At 36.1% G+C, this 24,061-nt stretch overlaps 2 protein-coding genes across 3 annotated transcripts in view; one reads left to right on the top strand and one right to left on the bottom strand.

Moving 5' to 3' along the window:
* Window positions 1-22,575, top strand: part of LOC126979869 (laminin subunit alpha-1) — a 118,227-nt gene extending 95,652 nt beyond the window's left edge. The window contains exons 25-35 of the mRNA XM_050829416.1: window positions 1,135-1,336; window positions 4,382-4,494; window positions 5,489-5,664; window positions 7,241-7,361; window positions 9,262-9,420; window positions 11,386-11,517; window positions 12,718-12,867; window positions 15,662-15,803; window positions 16,322-16,464; window positions 16,968-17,190; window positions 19,263-22,575. Coding sequence (XP_050685373.1) covers window positions 1,135-1,336; window positions 4,382-4,494; window positions 5,489-5,664; window positions 7,241-7,361; window positions 9,262-9,420; window positions 11,386-11,517; window positions 12,718-12,867; window positions 15,662-15,803; window positions 16,322-16,464; window positions 16,968-17,190; window positions 19,263-19,402 — 1,701 coding nt within the window. The 3' untranslated portion in view covers window positions 19,403-22,575. The remainder of the gene's footprint in view (window positions 1-1,134; window positions 1,337-4,381; window positions 4,495-5,488; window positions 5,665-7,240; window positions 7,362-9,261; window positions 9,421-11,385; window positions 11,518-12,717; window positions 12,868-15,661; window positions 15,804-16,321; window positions 16,465-16,967; window positions 17,191-19,262) is intronic.
* Window positions 22,562-24,061, bottom strand: part of LOC126979913 (uncharacterized) — a 29,869-nt gene continuing 28,369 nt past the window's right edge. For both annotated transcript variants that reach the window (XM_050829507.1, XM_050829505.1), the window contains one exon: window positions 22,562-23,970. The gene's annotated coding sequence lies outside the window, so the exon portion shown is untranslated. The remainder of the gene's footprint in view (window positions 23,971-24,061) is intronic.

Genomic DNA, 24,061 nt, shown 5'->3' with positions numbered 1-24,061 from the left:
AAACAAAATTTTATGAACGATGCGGGACTTGCGATTACGTGCGAGCGCTCTTTCCAACTAAGCCAACCGTTCGAGTGACGCAATGTTAATAAAATCTTGTATGCTTTGTTCAACTCTTAGGTTGTGACTTCATTCGTCACGTCAGGCGGGTTCGGGCGCCGCATCATTCCTAAAAAAAAATTCAGTTTTATTTGTGTAATTAATCCCAGAAGTGAGGGTTATCACTTTAAAAACATAACAAATTGCTTGGAAAACATTCACTTTTACAGTATTGCGGGTTGCGCCGAAATAAGTTGAAAGTTTGTAGAAAATTTTGCTTTACGTTTTATAAAAACTTTCGTAAAATGTCTTAATCAATTAATCTTTTTATTAAAATATAAAAACAACCATTATACAGCTTCTTAATCTATACAATTAACTAAATACAGTATAACTAATTATTATTCAAAGTTAACTTTCATTAGTATAAGGTAACTTAGTGGCTGTCATTAAACTGATTAACCCTATCGTTTCGTACTAGTAAAAACTGTATCACGAAAGGATAGTATTCATCGTCCTTAGATCAGCGATACTTGTACTTGAAAATGCGTGTACTTGAAATTAGCAAACTTATACGAACTAGGTATTTGATTGTGTTCAAAATCAATCAAGTGTTATATTATATTTACGTTATGACTGTTATGTGTGTATGGTGAATGTGTAGGGATGTGTGTATGTGTGAAGGGTGAAGTGTGTACTGTATTTATGTACCCGAGGTGAAGAAATGCCTTTGTGACCAGTAGGTCAAATAAGATTTTTTAGTAAATTTTCGGTCTCATTGTAGTCCAATGACTTCAAATATTTATCAATTGTGGTTTTGCATGATTATGATTAAGATTTTTAATTTTTAATTTTTTTTAATTACTATGTCCTTACCTTAGTATGTATCATAACATCACGTTCAATAAGTGATTTTAAATCCTATTTTGAATAAAAATATTTAATTTCGAATTTGAATTCACAGACTCAAAAATTTTAAAAAATAATCTGTCGCGCTAGCAGAATGTCAATGGAATTAATGGTATCTTATCTTCAGCTCATTATTGATATTGTGGACTGGGATCGTCTTAATCAATATACTTCTATTTCCTGTAGACATTACGGTCGGCGATCTTCGAAGGTGAAGGCTACATCGAGCTGGTATCTCCGACGTTACGGCGTAAAAGTTCATTGGGGATGTCGTTTAGAACGCGTGCGCCGGCCGGTCTGTTGCTGTACAGGTGCTCAGTGAGGAGTTCTAATGAGGTCGACCGTGATGGAGACGATGAACACTATCTGATGATATCTATAGTGAGGGGTATGTTGTCTAAACGTTACTTTTACGAGGTCTTTTAAATATAAAAAAATGGAAAAAAGAACAAACGAGCGTACGGTTCACCTGGTGTTAAGTGATCACCGCCTCCTACATTCTCTTGCAACACCAGAGGAATCACAAGAGCGTTGCCGGCCTTTAAGGAAGGTGTACGCGCTTTTTTTGAAGGTACCCATGTCGTATCGTCCCGGAAACACCGCACAAGGAAGCTCATTCCATAGATTTGTAGTACGTGGAAGAAAGCTCCTCGAAAACCGCACTGTGGAGGACCGTCACACATCCAGATGATGGGGATGATATCCTAACTTGTGGCGTGTCGTGCGAAGGTGGAATACAGAAATAAGAAAAATATCTACAAGAACAATGAACATTAAACTAAAAACCTTAAAAAATATAATATAATAACTAAATTATGTTATTAAAAGATGTCTCTTTAGGCAAGGTTCCGAAGATACTGGCAGCGTTCTCCTAGACTAATTCTTTGTCCTAGCTAGCTGCCAGCTCTTCGTTCTCTCTTTTCTCTCTCTTCTTCTTCTTTTGAATTATTGTACATTTGACGATATTTAAGTACATTTATTGAAGTAGGCGTTACTTTGCGGCAATCCATAATTATCCAAATGTTTTGAGTTTTCTTTAGTGTTAATTCCGCCAATATTTGAATATTGTAGAGAATTCGACGCGTGTTTCGCCTCTACACGAGTATCCTCAGGACATGTTGACTCGCCGAAATCAGATTTTGGGTATTTAAGTAGATACGTAAAATGCTATAGTTAGTATTCCTTCATTATTAAGAGGTATTTGAGGCCTTTACATTTACATTTACAAAGTATTTGTTTTACAATATTATCCAAGAAAATGTTCAGAACAAACCTTGTTACGAAATTTAAAAGAATTTTTAAAAAATATTTCTGTGGGAAAACTTATTATAACATAAATGATTTTCTTAATAATGCCAAGGAAACGAGCTAACACCCTCAGACTATTTAATTTATAATGTTTATTGACGATATTACATTGTAACCATATTCTTATGATAGATACATTTAGAAAAAGTTTAGATCTGCATTGTAAGCGTTATTAGTTTGCCCTCTTTACTATGTATCCCACCTTACACCTTAGGGAGATGGGAATGGCTGAAAACCAGCGCTGCATGAAAATATTATTTCAAGCAGCATAAGCTGAGTCTACTCCCTTTTGTCTTAATGTATGTTTGTAATAAGCTGATATTGTGTACTTAAATTAAGTTCAAGGCAATAAATTTTATTATTATTATTATAAAAAAACTACCTTAAAAAACACCGACTTCAATAAATGCAAAGTATAAAATAACAAAATTAAAATTTAATTTAATACACGTCATATTATGCAAAACTTTACCTTTCATATTAATAAAATACTACTATTTATATGTGTTACCAATTGATAAGTTTTAAGACGGTGCCAAGCCTTAAACAAAAATAAAACTTAATAATATAAACAGCTTACTTACTGTAATTATTATAAGGACGTCTGGCCGCGCGTGTCTGCCCGCTTGGGTTGTTTTGTCCTATACGAAGCTATCCCGCTCAAAGTCACGCGTGGCCAGTGTAGGTACCTACTATTACATTACTGTAACGCTGGCCAGACATAAAAGCGACAAAGATAACTGCAGTTGTGACTAAAATCCTGGTTAAAAAACAAAAACATCCCAACAATTTCTTCCTCCAAAAATTAACTATTGGTAACAAAATTGTCGGACTTTGTTGTCGGTAAATTTTTCCGCTTATTGTTGTAGGATTTGTATTATAGGCTTCTGTTTGCGGCCTAATTTGTTGAGCCGTTTTAAGCACTGCCTGACGTCAACACTTACAAAAATAAAAATATAAAAAAGCAAATGAGATAATGATGATATTGATGTATTTGAAAATGTTTTTGATCTAGTTTTAAAAATCAAGGAGAAAACAGGCGAAAACCGTTATATAGAAGAATAGAAAATTTTTACTCTTAATCAGTCTAGTCGAGACCTTCCGTAGGCGTCGGCACCAAATAAAGATAGTGATAATGACCTTCATCAAATTTCTATAGCTGCTTCCAAGTTCTATTCGTATACAGTCCAAATCTGATACATTTACAAAATCTTGTATATCAGATAGTATATTGAAAGAATTCGCAAGCAACTAACACGTAATGACAATCTAAACAAGTCTCGCAACTCAGATTTTCTACCTTGAAAATTTATGACATCCATGTATTACCAAGTCGGTCAATTTATTCAGTCCCACCTTAAGGGTCCTTCTGTCTTAGGCTATTTCGTAATTTACTAACCTCACAACATCTTACAGTCGCTATATTAGTTTTAAAAATACTTTGTTTTAAATGAATAGATTAAGTTTGTCCTCGCATGAAAACACAGTGTTCCTTTTTTTAAATTATAATAAAATTTATTTCACAAGTAATACATATAATATTAAACTAGATTGTTTAGTGCGATGGCCAAGTCAATATCTGCTCAATGAGGGTAGATGGTAAAACAATGGCATGGCACACAAATCTTGGTTGCGATAGGTTTCAAGCAGAAATTCAGTCGGCTGTTTACGACGTCTAGTACTTATTAGTAGTAATTAATTTAAAAAATATCGATATAATCGTATCGAATAACTAGCATTCTTATAACTTTATTTACAATATATGAATGTACAATTTTGATTACATTAAATTAAAACTATTATTACGGGGAAGCGTACCAAGAATACTGGCAGCATTTCCGCGTTGGATAGCTAGGCGTCATCAATCCATTGACCGAAATAGCTGCCAGTGCTTGGGTTTTCTTTGAACTTTGAACATTCTCCGCGCCTAAAGATGTAAGACTCACTGAGACCGAAATATTTGCGACGTTCACTGTCTTCGGCAGCCAAAGCAGCAGCCCCAGTACCAACTGACGTAACTTGGGCATGTAAAGGAGCCAGAGTGTCGACGCAAGTCGCGTCCCACACCAGTAATTCCACGTTTAGCCACCAGATTTAATGTAATATCATTTAATTTGTTTTGTAGGTGAGCTGGAGGTGGTGGTGTCAGGCGGCAAGGGAGAAGTCCGCGTGCACAACATAACCAGAGTGGATGATGGACGCCTGCACACCGTACGGTTGACACGCGCACACAAACGGGTAACAAACTAACCAATGACGTTCTATACAGATAGACAAATCACGTCGTATAAAAACAAAGCCGTAATATGGAACATGCCACTCATACCATAATATGCTTTGACTGATATGTCTATACATTGCCGCACTTACTCCATTTGTTTAAAATATTCTTGAGATATTCAATAAGCAGCAATGTTAAACTTTATTTTATTCAGTTCAAATTTGATTCAGACAGTGTCATTTGACACACGACTAAAGAGAAAAGTGTCCGTAAATTGTGTTTAAGAACACTTTTGCTGTTCCTCTAGCAGACTGCGAATGGTATTATATGTGTATAGAACATCAATGAGTGTAACTCAACCAGACAAAGTTTTCAGAATTGTTATTACTCTCTAAGTATTACTTTAACTTAACTTAGACAACGACCAGTATCGGCGGCGTGCGTCGTGTAAATCGTGTGTATATGTGCGTCGATTCAGGCGCTCTAATATGAAGTTAAAGTACTGTTCTGTATGTTTATTGTGCTTCCCTTTGACGTATATTTTTAAGCGGTGGTTTGTTGTTCCGTTTACAGATAGAAGCAGAAATACTATATTGCATATAATTCCTACTCAGTATTTCTATTTATTTAGTTCTTAGTTTTTATTTATTTATTAGGGTTAACAAAACAGTGGTCACAATAGGTACTTATAATATAGTATTTATCTAAGTTTATAGTAATTGTGTCACCAGCACCGTTAACCGCGTGTTACATTACATTGTCATAAAATGTTGAATAATGGTGATGTATAATACTTAGTTAAAGAAAGTTAGTTGAAAATTCTGTGATAAAATTATTAAGTAGCTTAACAAGTAATATTTATAGTGTTTTCAAGGCAGATACTAACATCTTTTTAAATCATCCCACACGAGAAGAGAAGATATCAATATGAGTAAAATTGTTATTATAGGTAGCAGCCAGTCGATACTTGTTCAATGTATACGCCGTGTGTAGTGATACAGTTGTTTTCAGCTAGAGGTGTGGCTGGACGAGAGATGGATAGGCGGGGGCGAGCTGCGTGGAGGATACGGGGGCAAGTCAAGCGTACTGTACGTGGGGGGAGCACCTGCCCTACGCCGGGCGAATGACCCGCGCATCCCCGCAAATACTTTTATCGGGACAGTCGCAGACCTTATTGTTGATTCGACGTAAGTGCCAAAATTGTTAATAATAGGTCGACAAAAAAATATTTTTTCCCACCTCTATGAAAAGCCCACTTTTAGTCGCTGGTACGTGGGAGAAAAGTGGCCGATTCTCTCCCGGTAAGACGACTTTTGTCCCTCGTACCAGGGACTAAAAGCGAGCTTTTCATCCAGGTGGGAAAAAAAAATCATATACGCAACACGTAAGATAAGTAGGACATTGCCACCCGCGATTGTCAAGATTCCGCGGGTGAGAATAGTAATGCATAAACTTAAATTATTAAAACTTTCGTTAGACATTGTATGGTTATTTATTAATACGGCTTTACTGACGTTCTATCGGTGTGGATACCGACAAGATTCAGACCATTCGGAGTCCCGTGATGTCCCGTTTCAAACTGCGGATTTGTACTCGCAGTGCCAAGCTTGACCGGTGCAGCGGCAAATTCCGCAGTTTGAGTCTTGAGACGGTACATCACCGCGAAATCACTGCACTCACCCTGATGATGGATCTCCGAATGGTCCGAAACTACACGGTATCCACACTGATAAAACGAGAGTACAGCCATTTTAATAAATAAAAATATAAACTTGTCATAAAATATGGCTGTACTATTTGTGTGTGGACCGGATTAATAGAGTTACATTTCAAAAATCGAAACAATTTAGTGAAGTGTTGGTTTCAGTTTTTTTTCATTTGATTTTATTTTAATCAATATTAAAATAACATAATTATATGAGAATAATGCAGCATGCCTGCAACCTGCGAAGAAAATTGTGACGTTTATGGACCCGATGCACTGTCAACAAGAGTAGCACAAAGTTGGTTTACGCGTTATTTTTTATGAAAATAAGGGACGAGACGAGCAGGACGTTCAACTAATGGTAATTGATACGCTCTGCCCATTACAATGCATTGCCGCTCAGGATTCTTGAAAGACCCAAAAATTCTGAGCGGTATTGCAATTGCGCTCGTCACCTTGAGACGTAAGGTGTTAAGTCTCATTTGCCCATTAATTTCACTAACTACGGCGCCCTTCAGACCGAAACACAGTAATTACACATTCCTGCTTCTCGGTAGAAATAGGCGCCGTTATGGTAACCCATAATCTAGCCGGCATCCTGTACAAAGGAGCCTCCCACAAGCGTTTTCTAAACGGAAATTATGATGCCAAAGAAGTACCTCGCACTGATCGCTTTGTTACTGAATAATGAACGCTTCGATGTGAATGTGGTGGAATTGAAAACGCATTGTTTTTTATGAGCTTTTCCCGCCAAGCAGTACCATCGATTCAGATCTGTACTACCAACAACTGATGACAATGGAGCTAGATGTTTGATGCAAAAAGCGGCCAGAATGGATTAATAGACCAATCTTCACATCTTCAGCAAAAATTAAAGTGTTTGGCTCTATAGTTATAACAATAGTTTTTGTTTTTTTGAAACATTGAATTAGAGAGCCAGCACACAGATCACCGCTGTGCGATAGCTCATTAAAAGTTCCAGTACCAGTAGAAATTAAGTAATAGTATCTGGTCAATGTTTCAAACCAATTTTAGGTTATAATTCATCTTTTTATCAGATTGGTAGGTCTTGAAAGCGGGACGGTGTGGGGAGCAGTTCGCGTGGGACGCGCCGAGGGTGAAGCTCCTGAAGATCCGGCTCCGGAGCACCAGGCTGATTCGGCCCAGCAGTGTTCTAAGGTATGATATATATTGTCTTTATTCAGTCTTTTTTCTTTTTTATGACAGTTAGGGACTGGATGAGCAGGATGTTTAGCTGATGGTAATTGCTACGCCCTGCCTATTACAAGGAACGGCACTATAATTGCGCTCATCATCTTGAGACATGAGATGTTAAGTCTCATTTAAGATGTTAAATGTCGTTTAGTACCTATAGCAATATTTTTTATTATAACTAACTGGACAAAGCTTACGAATATCAACACGTAGACGATTGTAAATTCTAAATTCAGCGCCTATCCTCACTAAACGAGCGGAAAACAAACAGCACGAAAAACAGAGAATAATATTATGTAAATAATTTAAAATAATTGTTAATCAATGTACTATCTATCCTTAGTTTAACTTACGGATACATTGCTGTCACCGTTTAATACAAGATCTTATCTATCCATAGTTATGTCCAATATAGTTATAGTCCAATGCTATCTGTCAATAGGTTATTGAAATGTAAGTACGCGTAAAAGGATAGATTTCTCATGTCTAGTAAGTTAAACTAAGGATAGATAGGTTATTGAAAACGGCCGTCAGTCGATCAAATTCGTGACTTGTGAATAGTCTTACATAAAAAAATATCTTTTACTAGTCATATAGACGTCACCGTTTCCAGATGTTTGAAATGCTAGGGTTCGTGTGGAGAAACTGTAAGATTTTTAAAACCATAACAACTTTAAAATGCACCAACAATGTTTAAGTTCGCTCATTTTTTAATTTTGGTCTTGTGTTTAGAAACGAACACTATCTACCAATATCATACAGACATTATATTACTTCTTTATTATTTTGTTTTTTGTTCATTATTTGTAACACGCTTATAGTTAATTTTATTTTTTAATTAGGCGTTACTTTACGGAAATCCATAATTATACAAATGATTTTAGTTTTCTTTAGTGTTAATTCCGCCAATATTTGACTCCAAGGAGTCTCGTGCTAGATTTTGGCGAGACAACACGTCCTGAGGATGCCTCGTGTAGAGGCGAAACACGTGTCGAATTGTTTTAAAGGCAAATATTGGCGGAATTAACACTAAAGAAAACTTAAATCATTTATACGCTTATAGTTTCCTGTACGCGAAAACTGTCAATGGTAAATAGATGTATACTTTTTAACCTATTTATGTTATGTAATACTGTTTGTTTTCCTAATAAAATAAATAAATCAAATCCATCGTATAGCGCGCTTATAAAAGAGATTCCTCTTTTTCTTTTGGTGCACGGAGGCAAATTAAGACACTGGCCGACCGCCGATTTCTAGAGGCCTTTTGGATTGTCCACGACTGCTGGCTCCTATTGCCTTTATTGTTCTAAGACACAACGCTAAAACTAATGTAAACTTTAAACCTTTTTATAGTAAGAAAAAGGATACACAATTCATTTGAGCTTTAAAATTCCTTCCTGCCGCGAATTTTACCAATTTCAACTGACATTACGAAATATAAGTAAATTATTGTACAACACAAAACCCACATTGATACCTTATGCTTAGTAAAAAATTGAATTTGTTTTATTAATTTTCTTCCTTGTTTTTCAATTTTTATTTTCCCCTGATAACACGAATTAGACCATAAATGAACAAGATGTATTTGCCCATTATTGGATCTACATTCTAACGTTGTAATTACGTTTTTTTATATGCTCAATTAGTGTGTTTATGGTGTAAAGTTAGTAAACCTTTAACTGTCTTATCAACAAACGCAGTGTAAAATTATTTCAAGTTTAAAATTATTTTCTCCCTGTCATGTGATTGTGTGCAAAATTTCTAAACTTGGAATAACTTTACTTCTCTTTAATTTATAATACAAAACTTTGTTTGGGTTTATAATAAATCCTCAGCAACTAATAATTCGTCTAAAATGTTTCAGATGTCGTCCTACACAGTGGAGGCTGGTGCAGTAAAGTTCGGTGATTTGCCCGGCAGCTACGCCTCACTCAAGATGCCGCGGCAGGGGGCGAAGCCCGAGTTCACGCTCACGATGCAGCTCAGAACATTTGCTACCGAGGGACTCTTGTTCTACATACCGGTAACGTTTGCTGTAGTTCAAAAACTTAAGGCGAAGAGTAAGCAGAAAACACGCAAACATGCGACCTTGAGCGATATGAGTTCACGGCTGCCGGCCCGCCATCTATGTAACAAAGACAATATTTTCAAAATTCTTGCGTGGAAAACAGTTTATACGCTTACAATCCTCGTTATTTGCTACTAATCTGAATAAATGGACCTACACAAAAAAGAACAAGCTATAAGAATAACTTTTCTGAGAGAAGTGCCAAAAAAATGCGTCACGCCATGCCAAAAAACTTGTTTAACTTCAAAGAAAAGTGGTAGTTCAAAAAGGCTCGGGAGTGTTAACTATAAGGAATAGCAAGCATTAGCAACTTAAAAATAAGGCTTAAGGATATGTGTAACAGGATTAAGTAGTGTTCATAGCTCCAAATGCTATACTTTCACCACAAAACTTGTCTATAAACATCATGTTTGCGTGTTTTCTGCTTACTCTTCGCCTGAAATATAAGTTCTCTATGTAACACCGGGTTTACCTAAGATCTCAGTCGTGCTGTGAAAATGATAAATTATGACCACAAAATATATAGGCAGACTACGGACCACATACAAAACATTCTTGTATTAGTCCCACGCGAAATTGACCCTCTTAAGACTTTCAATAGAAGTGTTGTCATTTTGTAACCTTCAAGCACATTTAAGAAGCACAAAATATAGATTTTTAAGCACATAATAATCAGGGGGTAATTTTATTTGCAACTAGCATCTTGATAATATATTTTGCTTGTCATGTATTGAATTGAATTTTTTTATATTTTCCCTTAATCTATCCCGAATCTGAATTCTAAATAATCCTAGAGATCGAAATACATAAACCGGCCCTTACTGAATTATGCTTGTTCAGGGGTTGATGGAAGTTAAACTTATTTTTATTTTTGTCGGCACTTTCAAAATCTGCACACTGCGGCACAAATCTGAGGTCCGTTTTGTCCCCATTTTTAATAACAGAATCACAGTCCTAGTCTGAAAGAATATGTCGCTGGTCTAGACAATCAATACAGAGTTTCGTTATGCAGAATGCATAACAAAATAATCTTATCTGCACTTTCTTGTACAATATCACTTTCAGAACGAGCGTACGGGTCACCTGGTGTTAAGTGATCACCGCCGCTCACACTCTCTTGCAACACCAGAGGAATCACAAGAGCGTTGCCGGCCTTTAAGGAAGGTGCGCTTTTCTTGAAGGTACCCATGTCGTATCGTCCCGGAAACACCGCACAAGGAAGGACAAAATTACACAGCTTCGTAGTACGAGGAAGAAAGCTCCTTGAAAACCGCACTGTGGAGGACCGCCACACATCCAGATGGTGGTGATGATATCGTAACTTGTGGCGTGTCGTGCGAAGGTGAAATTCGGCTATTGAGCTTTATTGTTCTTCGTTTTTTTATGGCAGTTTGTATTTCTTCATATTATTTGCAGATCTTGTATTTTTCCAGTGTTTGTTGCATTTTTTTTTTTTCATTTAAGTCCAAGGCCTTTAGATGTCTTAAGTTTTGGATAAGTATTCTTCTAAGATTTTTATGAGTACATTTTATTAATTACAATAATTATAGCCCTCGTAATTGGCCAGCTTAGCAATCTAATAAGTTCCAGGAGATAATTCTTATTGCTTTTGTATAAACTTTTGGCCCCTTGGGTCGTTATAATATTATGTTCGACTGCTTTTATCTTGAAACTCTTCTATGTACTTTCTACCTACTTTTTACCTTTTCACCTAATGAGCGGAACTCGTTTCTGCCTCCGAATTAATAATATACTCCTCTTAATCCTTAATTCTCTTAATAACTTCCACCTTTTCTCTGACAGTTCTTTGATCTCTTTTTAAGCCTCCGGTGGTTGTTACTGAATAAATACTATTCCATAATTTAATAAATTTGTAAGTAGCTGTTTTCAATAGAAACTATATTGTATTTTTCTGCCCAGGGGTCGAAGTTGAAACCGAAGCATTTTACGGCCCTGTCACTACACGAGGGTAAGGCGCGACTGGTGGTGCGCGGGCGCAAGAAGAAGGAAGTCACTCTGGGGACACCTATCGCTGATGGCACCTGGAGATCTGTGAGTGGCTAATACTTTAGCAGCTTTGTTTAAAAATTATTTGCTCTATTATATAAATAGGTATACCTTATAAATATACCTTGATAAATTAAATAATAGGAACTAAACTTCAAATTAAAAAATATACTTAACTAGCTGACCCGACAGACGTTGTTCTGTATATAATGAATAATATAATTTTTTTATATGATTTTGTCAATAATATATCATAACATCAAAAATTACTTCGTAAAATATGCACCCTGCTGTCGTAATGAAATTGTTTCACAGCAGAACTGTCAAACCGTGCGTCAATAAATTCTCTCATAGAAATTATGTATGGACACATCAAAGTAAAAACAAATTTGTTGTTTTTATTTAATTTAGCAGCATTTTCCTATTTATTCACCTTTTAAACCTTCCCTGGAATTCCACAAATAATTCAAGACCAAAATTAGCCAAATCGGTCCAGCCGTTCTCGAGTTTTAGCGAGACTAACGAACAGCAATTAATTTTTATATATATTGATTAAAACTAAAATAAAAGGCTGTTGTCTCTTATTGAAATAGGTATTCGCGTGCCCTTCTGGCTAGCGAAGGTTGGCATTCAGCTTTGTTCTTCGCGCGGCGAAATAGTTCTGCCGCACTCGCGATTCCTGTCCACTCCCGGGACACAAAAACAACTGAATGCCATATCTACCCTGTATTAGTCATAGCCAAGTTGTTTTCCACCGACCGAAGTCGCTTCTTCTGGCAACTTTTACCGTCATGATGACATGTAGGCGTTCGTACCTCTCGTGCCTAACTAAGCACGTGAATCAAATATGCGACTTTCCTCATCTTGATGGTTGGCATGAGTTCGCGTTTTTAATTGACGCGCCGCTCTGCGTGTTTCCACATTCGTGACCTTGTGAGTCCAACTAATTTCTATAAACCCAGATTTCAAAAGCTTCTATACGTTTCCTGAGGTCTTCTTTAATAGTCCACGCCTCGTATCCGTATAGAAGTATAGGCCAGGTGTAACAGCGTAGTAGACGAGTTCGCAAAGAAATCTTAAAAGCGTGGTTGCAACGTAGTTTCTTCATTTTACTAAAGGTGCTTCAAGACACTGAAATTTTGTTGCTATTCCTGTTCTCATTTAATCACGTACCTAAATATTTGTTTAAGTGAACCTTTATGTATATAAATATTATCAACTATAATGACAATGTGACATTGACAGGTGACAGTTCGCATATCCCGAAACCGCATGGTGGTGTCAAGTGCGGGGTCTGCGGTGACAGGCCGCGCGCCCCCGCACTCCCGCGCCGCACGTATCTACATCGGCGGATTGCCTACAACATCACATGCGCTTCCCGACGTCCCGAATGCGGTATGTACTCTATACAAATGATTTAAGTTTTCTTTAGTGTTAATTCCGCCAATATTTGTTTTTAAACAATTCGACACGTGTTTCGTCTCTACACGAGGCATCCTCAGGACGTGTTGTCTCGCCAAAATCAGGCACGAGACTGAATCAAATGAGTTTTTTTTTTTTGCGCCCAGACAAAGGGAAAGGGCTACCCTCCGGGATTACGAAGGGAGGGAGGTGGTGAATGCTCATGCATACCAACGCAGCCTAAGGCTGCGTTGGTTTGCATGAGCTGGACTCACGTAAGAACCTAAGTGCCTACCCACTAAACACCACCTGAGGTTGGCTTTGGGCAGTGTGCCCTCTAAGCCTTCATCGTAGGCGACCATCTCTCGGGGAAGAGAGGCGCAAAATTAGGATCAAATGAGCCGGAAGCCGCTCTTTTATACCCTCGTCCCATGAAATGACGCGCTGTGATTGGTCGGCTGTTGTGACGTATTACCCCCGGAAGAGATACGTAACAAAGGTGTAGGACTAAATTTGTTTGTTCATTCAACAATGTAAACATGTTTTTTTTTGTGTTTTATTATCTCTAAACATAAGGAGCATCATCGTAAGTTCGGATACAGGTTAAGTCCACAAACTTCTTAGCTTTTTTAGCTGGCAACACAGCGATACACCTATGAAATCTATTAAAACTTTTAGGTTAAAGCTCCGTATTTATTTATTATCAACCCAAAAAGATACCAACTTAGCAGAAGTTCAATGACGAATTTTAAATGTCATTTAATTTAATTTTAATTTTTCTTTGATTTGTAATTTACATTTTTGGGTTACTTGTCTTGTTTTATTTAAGTTTAATTAATTTTATTTTTGCAATATGAGTATTGTTTTATAATTATATTTTTGTGCACAAATTAAATTTTGTTTATAGGATTTGATTTTTTATGTTTAATTGCGTAGCAACTTACCCATGATAGGCGTCTGCAAAATACCAGCGTTGTGGCTAGTTTCACAGCTGAGCAGACGACCTTTTGGTTCAAAGTTTGTGTATGATTATAATTTTTGTGTTTGCAACATTTTTTTTTGAACCCAATAAATATATTTCCTTTATTTCTTTCGATACGTCATTTTGTTCTAACTCTCGCTTTTGTTCCCCGCGTGTTGGGACACAAAAACAGCTGACTTATACCGCACTTACCCTGTATCCGAACTTACCCTGATGCACTAATAAATTATGTTCGTAATAAAAAAGACAAATGAAAGTCTCACGCAGCTACCTCGAGTGTCATAATTATTATGCGAAGGTCCATAACATTGATTCAGTCGCTTTCGATTCGTGACTTTCTGTGAAATGAGGTGGCGAACGTAATGAAAAATAATACAACCAAGCCTTATTTCGCAATTTTTGCATGCAAAAATTATAGCAAGACAAAAATCTTGCTTATGTATCTTACTGCGGTGTTTCTGTCATAAATAAGTCTCACCACTAAGTAAAAGAATGCTGGGAGAGTTTCTTGCACCGCTTCTTCTCTCTCAGAACGTCATTTGTTTCCGAAGCGATAGTAGTATCTAGTATATTAGAAATTACATCAAAAAGAATTCTAAAGAATCAATTTTGAGAAAATAAATGCCTTTTAGCCTTTAAGTATTAAACTTTGATAATGTTACATAGAAGACTATTAGAAACGGACCCAATTTTATAACTGCATCACGCGTACTAAAAATCACTTGATATCCATACGCGCAGGTTTAAATCTGTTAGCTCGCTGTCTTCACTATCCTTGACTATCATTGTAGAAATTACCAGACTCTTTACCCAGTCTATAATTCAAGATGTTGGCATGCTAAATTAGTGTAATTTAGTTACCTCTAGCATGGTTCACACTCGACAAAGTTCTTATAAATATGTTTGTAAACATTTTTTAGCTTGAATGTTATGTTGAATTGCAAAGGCCAAATCATTCTTCATTAGGAACTCGAGATAACAGTTGCATTATTATAAATACATTATAATTTACAAGTGTTTGAGTTTTGGCGGCATTGGTAAGGAAGTTTAAGGCACAGTGTTTTTTCGGGTCATCTGACGATATAATGGCATACTCGCTTATGACTCGAGAGGTCGCCAAGTTGCTGTCTAAGGACAAGAAGAAGAAGCATCGAATAAACAAGCATATAAAATTCAAAAACCGAGAATACTTAAGTAAGTGTCGGGCGAGAATCGAATCAGTGGCACAAGGGTTTGAGTCAATGATTGTTCAACGTTGTTCAATGCCCAAAAAAAACAAATGTATTTGGCCAACTCGCTGTAGGAAGGATTTGTGAAAAAAACGTGTGCGTCTAGGGACGCCCGACAGAAGTGACACGTATAATCTATAAGTTAGTATAAGTAGAACTATTTAATAGGTACCTATTGAAATTGTTTAACTTAAGAAAAGATTAGGTTGTTAATTAAATTTTATGTACATTAATATGATTTATGTAAGGAATGGTTATTTATTAATAAAATCTTTTATTGATTATAAAATATCTTTTATTCTTAGTAACTACATGAGTATGTGCATTAGAATTTACTGTATGTACTTTATGAGTCACTATTTAATCCTGTAACAGTAACAATTGGTTCGATTGAGAGGGGAAGAACCTGCCTACTGCTGCCGTATGCGTGAGAGAAAGGGAAGACAGGCAGACTGGCGCCATGACGCCTTACGTTACAAAGTGGTTTACCTTCCCATAAGAAGTTATCACTTAAAAAATGAAACCTGGTGAACTGATTAGATGATTCGTGTATGATGTGAATTGTCGTTTGTGGCAGGTGACACGAATAGCGGGGTACCGCGGCTGCGTGCGCCACGTGGCGGTGTGCGGACGCAGCGAGGACCTCGTGCGGAACGCGCGCGACCACGACAAACTTGGCCAGTGCTTCCCTGCCGTCGAACGAGGGGCATATTTCTCCGGTAAATGCTTTTACTTATATACTTACCACTATTTAAAGATCTTGCATAGAGTTCAATATCGAATGTCGACTAAATTTGATGGTTAAAATTTGATTTGGTATTGATATACTTGGAGTTTTATTCGGTACCTGCAGTTTTAAATAATATTTTAATGCTTTCGTAGTTTATGTATTGCTGACTTAGTTTTGTAATGGAAACATATTTTGACCATTCACAATTTTTTTTTATTCAAAAAAATCAGAATAAGGTGCTTTTTGAATACAAGTTTAGATATACCCTCACACCAAGTCAACCTTACAGATTAGGAACACCTACAAACGAATTAGGAATGGAATGAAAGGAATTATTATTATTAAATAAAGACAATGTCAATATGATCTGAATCGTAAGTGGTAACGTATGAGTTGTAACACTATCTATGAGGTAGCGTATTGCGAAAAGACATATATAGACTTTGGACTCAGACAACTGACTTGTTATGCCACATGAGCCTATGATTAAATGTTTCTGTGGTATAGGTGATGCTTATGCAGTGTGGTCCAATAAGTGGTGGAACGAGGATTCGGAGGCGACAGAGGTGCGGCTGCAGTTCAGGTCGTTTGCGGCCAACGGGATTCTACTGTCGGGTGGAGGAGCCACGCTCGAACTGAAGAATGGCGTGGTACGAGCTTCTCATTTAACTATTACAATATTACTTATCTAACATATATCTAAATAATATATTTACTTACCATTGCGAGTTTTAAAGACACCGTAATTTTGCCATTAAAACGGAATTAGTACACTTTGCATTTTATCACAAATTTCTGTTCCGCCGAATTCCACCTTCGCATGACACGCCATAAAATATTAGGATATCATCCTTACCATCTGGATGTGTGGCAATCTTCCACAATGCGGTTTTTATGAGCTTTCTTTCCCATGCCATAAAGCTGTGGAATGAGCTTCTTTGTGAAGTGTTTCCAGGACGATACGACATGGGTAATTTAAAAAAAAGCGCGTAAGTCTTCCATAAAGGCCGGCAACTCTACTGTGGTGTTAACACCAGTTTACCCGTATGCTCGTTCGTCCTTCTTCTCCATAAATAAAATAATATAAATTATATGACGAGGATTTTGATGGTAGTGAGAGGCTGTCGGAGCTGCAACAGTGTGAATGTGACAGGTGACACTGAGCGTCGGCGGAGTACACGTGGAGAGCCGCGGTGCGAACGGCGATGGAGGACGAGCGGCGTGCGACGGAGCGTGGCACACGGTGGCGGCGCGACTGTCCACACGCGCGCTCGTGTTGGTGGTGGACGACGCGGCGCCCGAGCGAGTGGACACCGCGCCGCTCGTCGAAGATGACACCCCGCCTGCCACGCCGCTCTACATCGGGGGACTGCCTGGTACCTATTTAGATATTCTCTCTCTAGTCGTTCCCTCATGAGGATCGTGGTCGTCAACAAGTGGTCCACACTTGGGAGTTAACTATTTGTTTCCATCGGCTTCTATGCATCGCGACCCTCATGACAGAGCTAAGCTTCGGGGACCTGGAGTCTATTATATTTGGTCGGTCCCTCTGGTAGGCGTACTCGGGCTCGCTTGCCATTTGTGTTCCCAACTATAATAAATTTTCTCCAGGCTCTCATTACCCCTTCGCATTAAGTGGCCAAAATACGAAAGCATTCGTTGGTGGCAAATCGTAGACAGACAGGTTTGTATCTTAAGCTGTGAGAGGATCGACACGTTTGTTCGCTTGGCCGTCCATGGTATCCTCAACATACTCCTCCAGCACCACATCTCCAAGGCATCAATCCTCTGGCTTTCTCGAGCCCGTATCAATAAATAATAGTAATAGTGATTCCCCTCTTTCTCCATATTTTATTCAGGCGGGTCATAGCATCCTTGATCATACCACTACGTCTTTTTATCTCCGGCACACAACTGCCGTCATTGTTAACCTGTGCGCCCAAGTAAATGTATCCACTCCTGGATCGTTCCACGAGTGGACACCGTCTACCGTGTCAGCCAAGTGACCAGCACGATCCACTACCATAATCTTAGTCTTGCTCTTGTTTAGATATTCATCATCATACATATTATATCGACAACCTCAGTATCTTCCAAAGTATAAAGTTCAGTTAATTTGAGTAAGTATGAGAAATTGTTCCATAAACGATTGTGAGTCGATTACCACAGAGAAACAAGTCAACAAGTGAATGCGAAAACAAAAGTGTTTAGTTGTACCTTCCAAAATTTCATCATAAGTGTAGGATATTTTCGTTTCATATAGTAACAACTCTAGTTGTTTTTTGAATTTTGTTTGAGAAACCTTTTCTGAATTGTTAATCTTTGGAACACGTTTTCACAGTAATAAGGAGGAGTGGTAGAGATAAGGAGAAGTGTGTAAAATGTGGGGATCAGTTGCTTAAAAGTGTCCAGCTTTACGCTGTAAATAGCAGTTCCAATCACTCCAGAATGGCGCTGGAGTAGCAGATTATATACTTTGCTATCTTCCAAGAATCACATAAAAATGTTTGAAAAGTTTTAATTTAATAATAATAATAATATTTAATTTGGCGCTCCCTTTTTTAATATAACCATTTGCTAATGTATCGCCTTTTAACGGTTATATTTTGATACTTTATCACATATCATAAACGGCGGCCATCTTGGATTTAAAAAATGCTCCCGAATTCGTTCTTTGCACCCTCGAGAACCTCGGATACGATATCCACATTGTCGAAATAATAATTTTGCGCGGCCAACAAAATCTGTGTACTGCAAAAGACGCTAGGACATGCGACAGAATTCCTATCTAAAGTTCTAATATTTAACTACTAAACGAATAACATCAATCAATAGCGTGTATTTCTTCTCAATGTCCCTTACTCTCTCTCGATCTCGCTCTCTACTATCGCTCCATGGCTATGTGCTTCATGCAACTTTGCCCTTTCTCACTCTTTATCGATCGGTCTCAATTTCTCTCTCTCTTCTTCGACAAAAACGCTGCACATATTCGTGACGCTAATGTTATTATTATCGCGTTTCATCTGTAAAAATTTTACCCTCAAGCGCTAATTCTTTTAGCGTTTCAGTTCATAATATTCATTCATAATATTTATTATTTTATACTGTTAAAATATGATATCTATTTGTGAACATGATAAATATTATACAGGGAACAAATAAAAGTATTTTAGGTGAATATAGATTTATTAATGAAACAATAACAACTATGGAACATTCCTTATTATCTGTGCCTATGTTTGTCTACGAAAACTATTTTTGCGCGATTTTATCATCCGGGCTTAAATCTTCAAATAGATATTTTTGTTCCAAGTTTTCTTTAGTATTTTATGGTGGTTGTATCTTGTAGCAAATTACAAACCAATTACACCTCTTATATCCCCTATTCCTATACTAGTTTCTAGATAAAATGTATGTTATATAAGTTTAATCAAAGTGACTGTCACAGAGGGCGCTGCGGAGGCGACGGAGAACCGCGAAAACTTCAAAGGCTGCATTCGAGACGTGTCGGTGGGCGGGTCACAGCGTGACTGGTCCGCGCTCGGCTCGTTGCATCACGTCTTGCTGGATTCATGTCCGACCTCATAATACCACTCACACAATTACTGCTAATTCAACAACCCCCTGGCCTTTTTGACATTTATCTACTCATAAAGTATGAAAAAAGAACAAATGAAATGAAAAATCACATTGTTATTCAGTTCGGTGATCAATAACTGATATATTCAGTGGCATAAAACAAAACAGTGCCTTAAAATAACGATGACAAATGTTTGGGTAAATTTGGAACACAATATAAAATAAATAAAACAGTTTTGAAGTACCTACGGCTAACGCTGATTGGTAGTTGGATTTTATTTGCGCATATCCCCTGCGCCATCGCATCTCCAACGCGCAGACGACAACAGTTTAGACCCCTGCGCATTCAAGATGCATACCGGAGCCTATAATCATAAGTCGGTATTCGAGATATATATTATTCTCTAGACGATATTTGTAATCTGGTGGATTACGCGTTCGAACCCACTTTCGAATATATTTTTTTTTTATAACTGTCCGTAAAAGAGGCAATAAACATGATAGTGTTTATTAAAACGACTTATGGTATACGGCCCTAACTTAATGGCATTTAACGACTTACTAATTATAATAATTAATTACATTATGTATTACTGTATTGATTATAAAATGTAAATTATTCAACTATTTAAGACTCTTAGGATATTGTACTGGCTGTATAAATTACAATAAGTTATGGAATAAGGTAACAATGATAAGAAAGATTAAACTTACTTTTATTTATAATGTATATCATAAAAAAGTTTAAAGGTGTTTTTGTTTAAATCTAAGGACACAGGTTAATAATTTCATCTCAAACTGTAATGTATTCAATCTATGGTGTTACTAATTATAAATTCACTAAATGTAAACACTTTTTTGTGTCGAAGAAACTCGATGTAACCCCTAGCAGTTTCAGTGGGTTAGTATCCTTCAACTGTTTTGTTGTGACTGATGTCATAAACATGTTAAGTCGGGTCCACATTATAACGAACAACGGTCAATGTCAAAGCTGTAGAAAGACAGATAAATATGTGCAAAGAGGATGTTACTATACTAGAATACTACGTAATAAAAGGCAGGACTGCCTAAGTAAAAATTGAAATTTAGTTACGTGCAGTCATTTGACATAAGTTTGAAATAGTAGTAATTACAGTATGGCGATTGGCGACGAAGTATAATCCGGCTAAGTTTGAAATCGAACACTTGCTTAAAATGCAGTGGATTTTGGTTATCTCCGTTTCTTACAAGATTAAAGCCGTCATCTGTCAAAATATCAATGACTGCACGTTGCATACAATCGAGTGAATCGTTTTTTTTAGCGTTTGGCTAGGCTGAATATATGTAGCAAGGTGAGGGAAAGAGAAGGAAGACTATATAAGATAGACTTAGAATATCGTAACCTAACAGCCCGATAATGTGTGGCCAATTTTGATTTGTCACTGTGTGCGTTAGTTAGTGGTGTTATATTCATAATACTAAATAGCTAATGCCAACATAAACTTAGTATACTAACGTAATAGACAAACACACTCCTCATTACGGCGAGACTAAATTTAAAATGTTCATGTGTGCTAGTTTTACAGATGTGTTAGTAAGTTAGTGAAGTGTGTAGTATTTTGCTTTTAGATAACCCCTATGACAAATATTGATAAACGGCGCCATATTCACGTACACAATATTGTATTTTCATATATATTACGTACCTACATAAAATGTAATGTACAACACAATCGACAACAGAACACCATTATATTTTTTAATTAAGATCCGTTAAAACATAGAACAATTTCGATAAAAAAGAACTAAAATAAATAATGTGGTCCAATTTGACAGGACATAATAAACACTAAATTGTTTGAAAACGGTTTCATGGTCTTCATCTATTCCATCTCTTTCTCACACCTAGGTTTTTGTGTAAGGACACTTATCTCACTTTCACACAGGGTTCGTCGGTAGTATGCTAAGTTTATGGAATTATACAACAGTCTTCCATAAAAAAATTTAGATGTCGCTGTCATGAGAATCAATTTAAACGCCTTAAGATGTCTGGACGACCTTAAACATATTTACATTTCATTTATTGATTTATCGTGATATCCAATAAAGATATTCATTGAAAACAGTATTCTGATAGCCTGGTTGCATTTAAATTATGGCATTTAAGAGGCTATTATCAATTATAGGTATAGAAAGGTTATTATTTTATTACATTATTATTACTTAAGTATACTTGTTATAAATTTTGGTGGTAAGAGAGATGTTAAGAATCGCCAAAAATTTATTATAGGAGTGATTAAGTCCTTTATTACAATACCTACCGAACATTATTTTATAGCCAGTAAATTTGCTACTATGTCAACAGTCAAACAAAAACTTATTGTAAAAAATTAAATGGAAGCAAATGTTTTCAGTGCGCAACAAAGAGGATGTAAATACTACGCAATAAGAGGCGAGACTGCCTAAGTAAAAATTGAAATTTAGTTTAGTATGAAACGTGCAGTCATTTATATGTTTGAAATAATAATTACAATATGGCGACGAAGTATAATCCTGCTAAGTTTGAAAGCGAACAGTTGCTTAAAACGTAGTGGATTTCGGCTATCTCCGTTTTTTCAAGACTAGCCGTCAACTGTCAAATCTATCAATGACTGCACGTTTCATACAACCGAGTGAAGAAGTCAAAAGGAATTTTGAATAGAGCAACCACACAACTAGTAAAATTTTATTGTTTATAGAATAACTATTTGATTATTTTTACGCGTGTGTATGTGCTTTAAATATTATACTTGTGCCAAAACAATTGTTTCTTGAATGCGATTTTAATTGAATGTATTGTAAGCAAGCGCCCGTAACATTTTGAGTTCATTTTATTCTAATCGGCTGAAAAAAAAATTACGTTTGTTTAAATAATACACCGATATGTATTGTAGACTTATTACAACTAAAGCATTTGTTATTCCTGCCATTATCTAGTTCGGTATTTTATACTTATTCACTTTAGAATACAGCCTGTTTCCAAGTAGAAGTTAGATCTTAACTAAGGATTTGTATTATATACTTATAATTAGGGATCAGCTTTAATAGATAAATATGTCACAAACAACAGTGTTCAGTAATATAATTTTTGTAAATATTATGCCGCTTGTAAATAAGATATTTATTGTAGGATTCCGAAATAAAACGCTGTTTGTCAATAAAAACATTTATTTTTCATTTTCACCTTCTATTTGCGACTTGCACAGACTATGGTTAAGTTACGAAAAAAAAAAGTAAAAACTACTGAAAAATATCGTAAATTGTGTTCTATTTTGACATTTTTCATTAGAGAAGTGTAAAATAACACAGAGTATATGGGAATGTGTAAATCTTCAATTTTGAGATTCGTATTAGGCAACCAGTAAGCATAGTTTGAAACTGGGCGAGTCGCAAAATGAAACAAAATCCCGGAGAGTAAAGTAATGCTAACCAAAATATTTTTATATTATCTAGACGTAAATAATACAAATACTCTAATGCGCTCTAAACGCGCTATTTTTCTTAAACAGGTTAGGAGATAAAATAATTACTGGACAGAAAGCGCCATTTAAATATAAATTATGAGGGTAGATAACAAAAGTTACGTTTGTTATGTCTCAAAACAATATATTGCAATAGAATATTATTGAGTATTGGAATTAATTGCCTCATCACATAATAGATTCTTGAAATACTTTGATTACAATTTAAAACAATGCCAGTATAAACCTTATAAGAATATATTTTTATAAAATCCAATTGACATATTTTATTCATCGTGTTACGTTATACGGCAACTGTCGAATCCAAATAATTATTTGTTTGCGGCATTTAAAATACTCAAAAATATAATATTTTGATCAGCAAACGCCAATAGGAAATAATATTAACAATTGACATACAAATTTATTCATTTAATATGGACATTTCTACCGACACGCTCCTGTCCAGCCAATTTCAAATTAAGATTGCTCTGGCGTTAGCTTTACATGTATCATTTGTTATACCTGCGTATAACGAAGCCTTTGAAAAAAACATTTAAATTAAATACTTTTAAGATTAAAAGCTGTGAAAATAAAAATAAAAAACTAAAATTCACATTTTGCCATTTTTTGGTCCTTATTCAAATCCAGTTTATATGAGTAGTCATTTAAGATCATTTATCAGTATTGTGAATCAAAATATGGCAAACGGCAAAAAAAACAATAATCTTATTATTATAAATCCACTTAGTGATAGAATTAATTGAAAATAATTATTATGGCTGAATAATCATATTTTATTTTATATTATTCAGGTATACAGATCAATACAATCTATATTTTATCAATTACAAGAATAATCTACACTTTCACATTTATTATAATATCTATCTACATACAAATGTTTTAACACAAATTAATTAAATTCTTAGTTACATTGCATTTCCAAGATGGCGCCCGTCACCTAAGATGGCCGTTTGTTTTGAGCAATTTTATGGAAAAAATTAAATTTTGCCAAACTAATAGAGGAGCAGATGACAATATTTATGACGTTAATATATTATACAATTTCGGCGACCACCGCATCCAAGGGACCATCTGAAAATCATAAGAGTAATTTTAACGGCTTAAGTATTTTACCTTAGCTTTTAAAATAAATTGGATAGAGTACACAATGTAATTAAGATCT

This window comes from Leptidea sinapis, chromosome 4, assembly GCF_905404315.1.
Source record: "Leptidea sinapis chromosome 4, ilLepSina1.1, whole genome shotgun sequence".
NCBI lineage: Eukaryota > Metazoa > Arthropoda > Insecta > Lepidoptera > Pieridae > Leptidea > Leptidea sinapis.
This window is presented reverse-complemented; position numbering and strand designations above follow the sequence as displayed.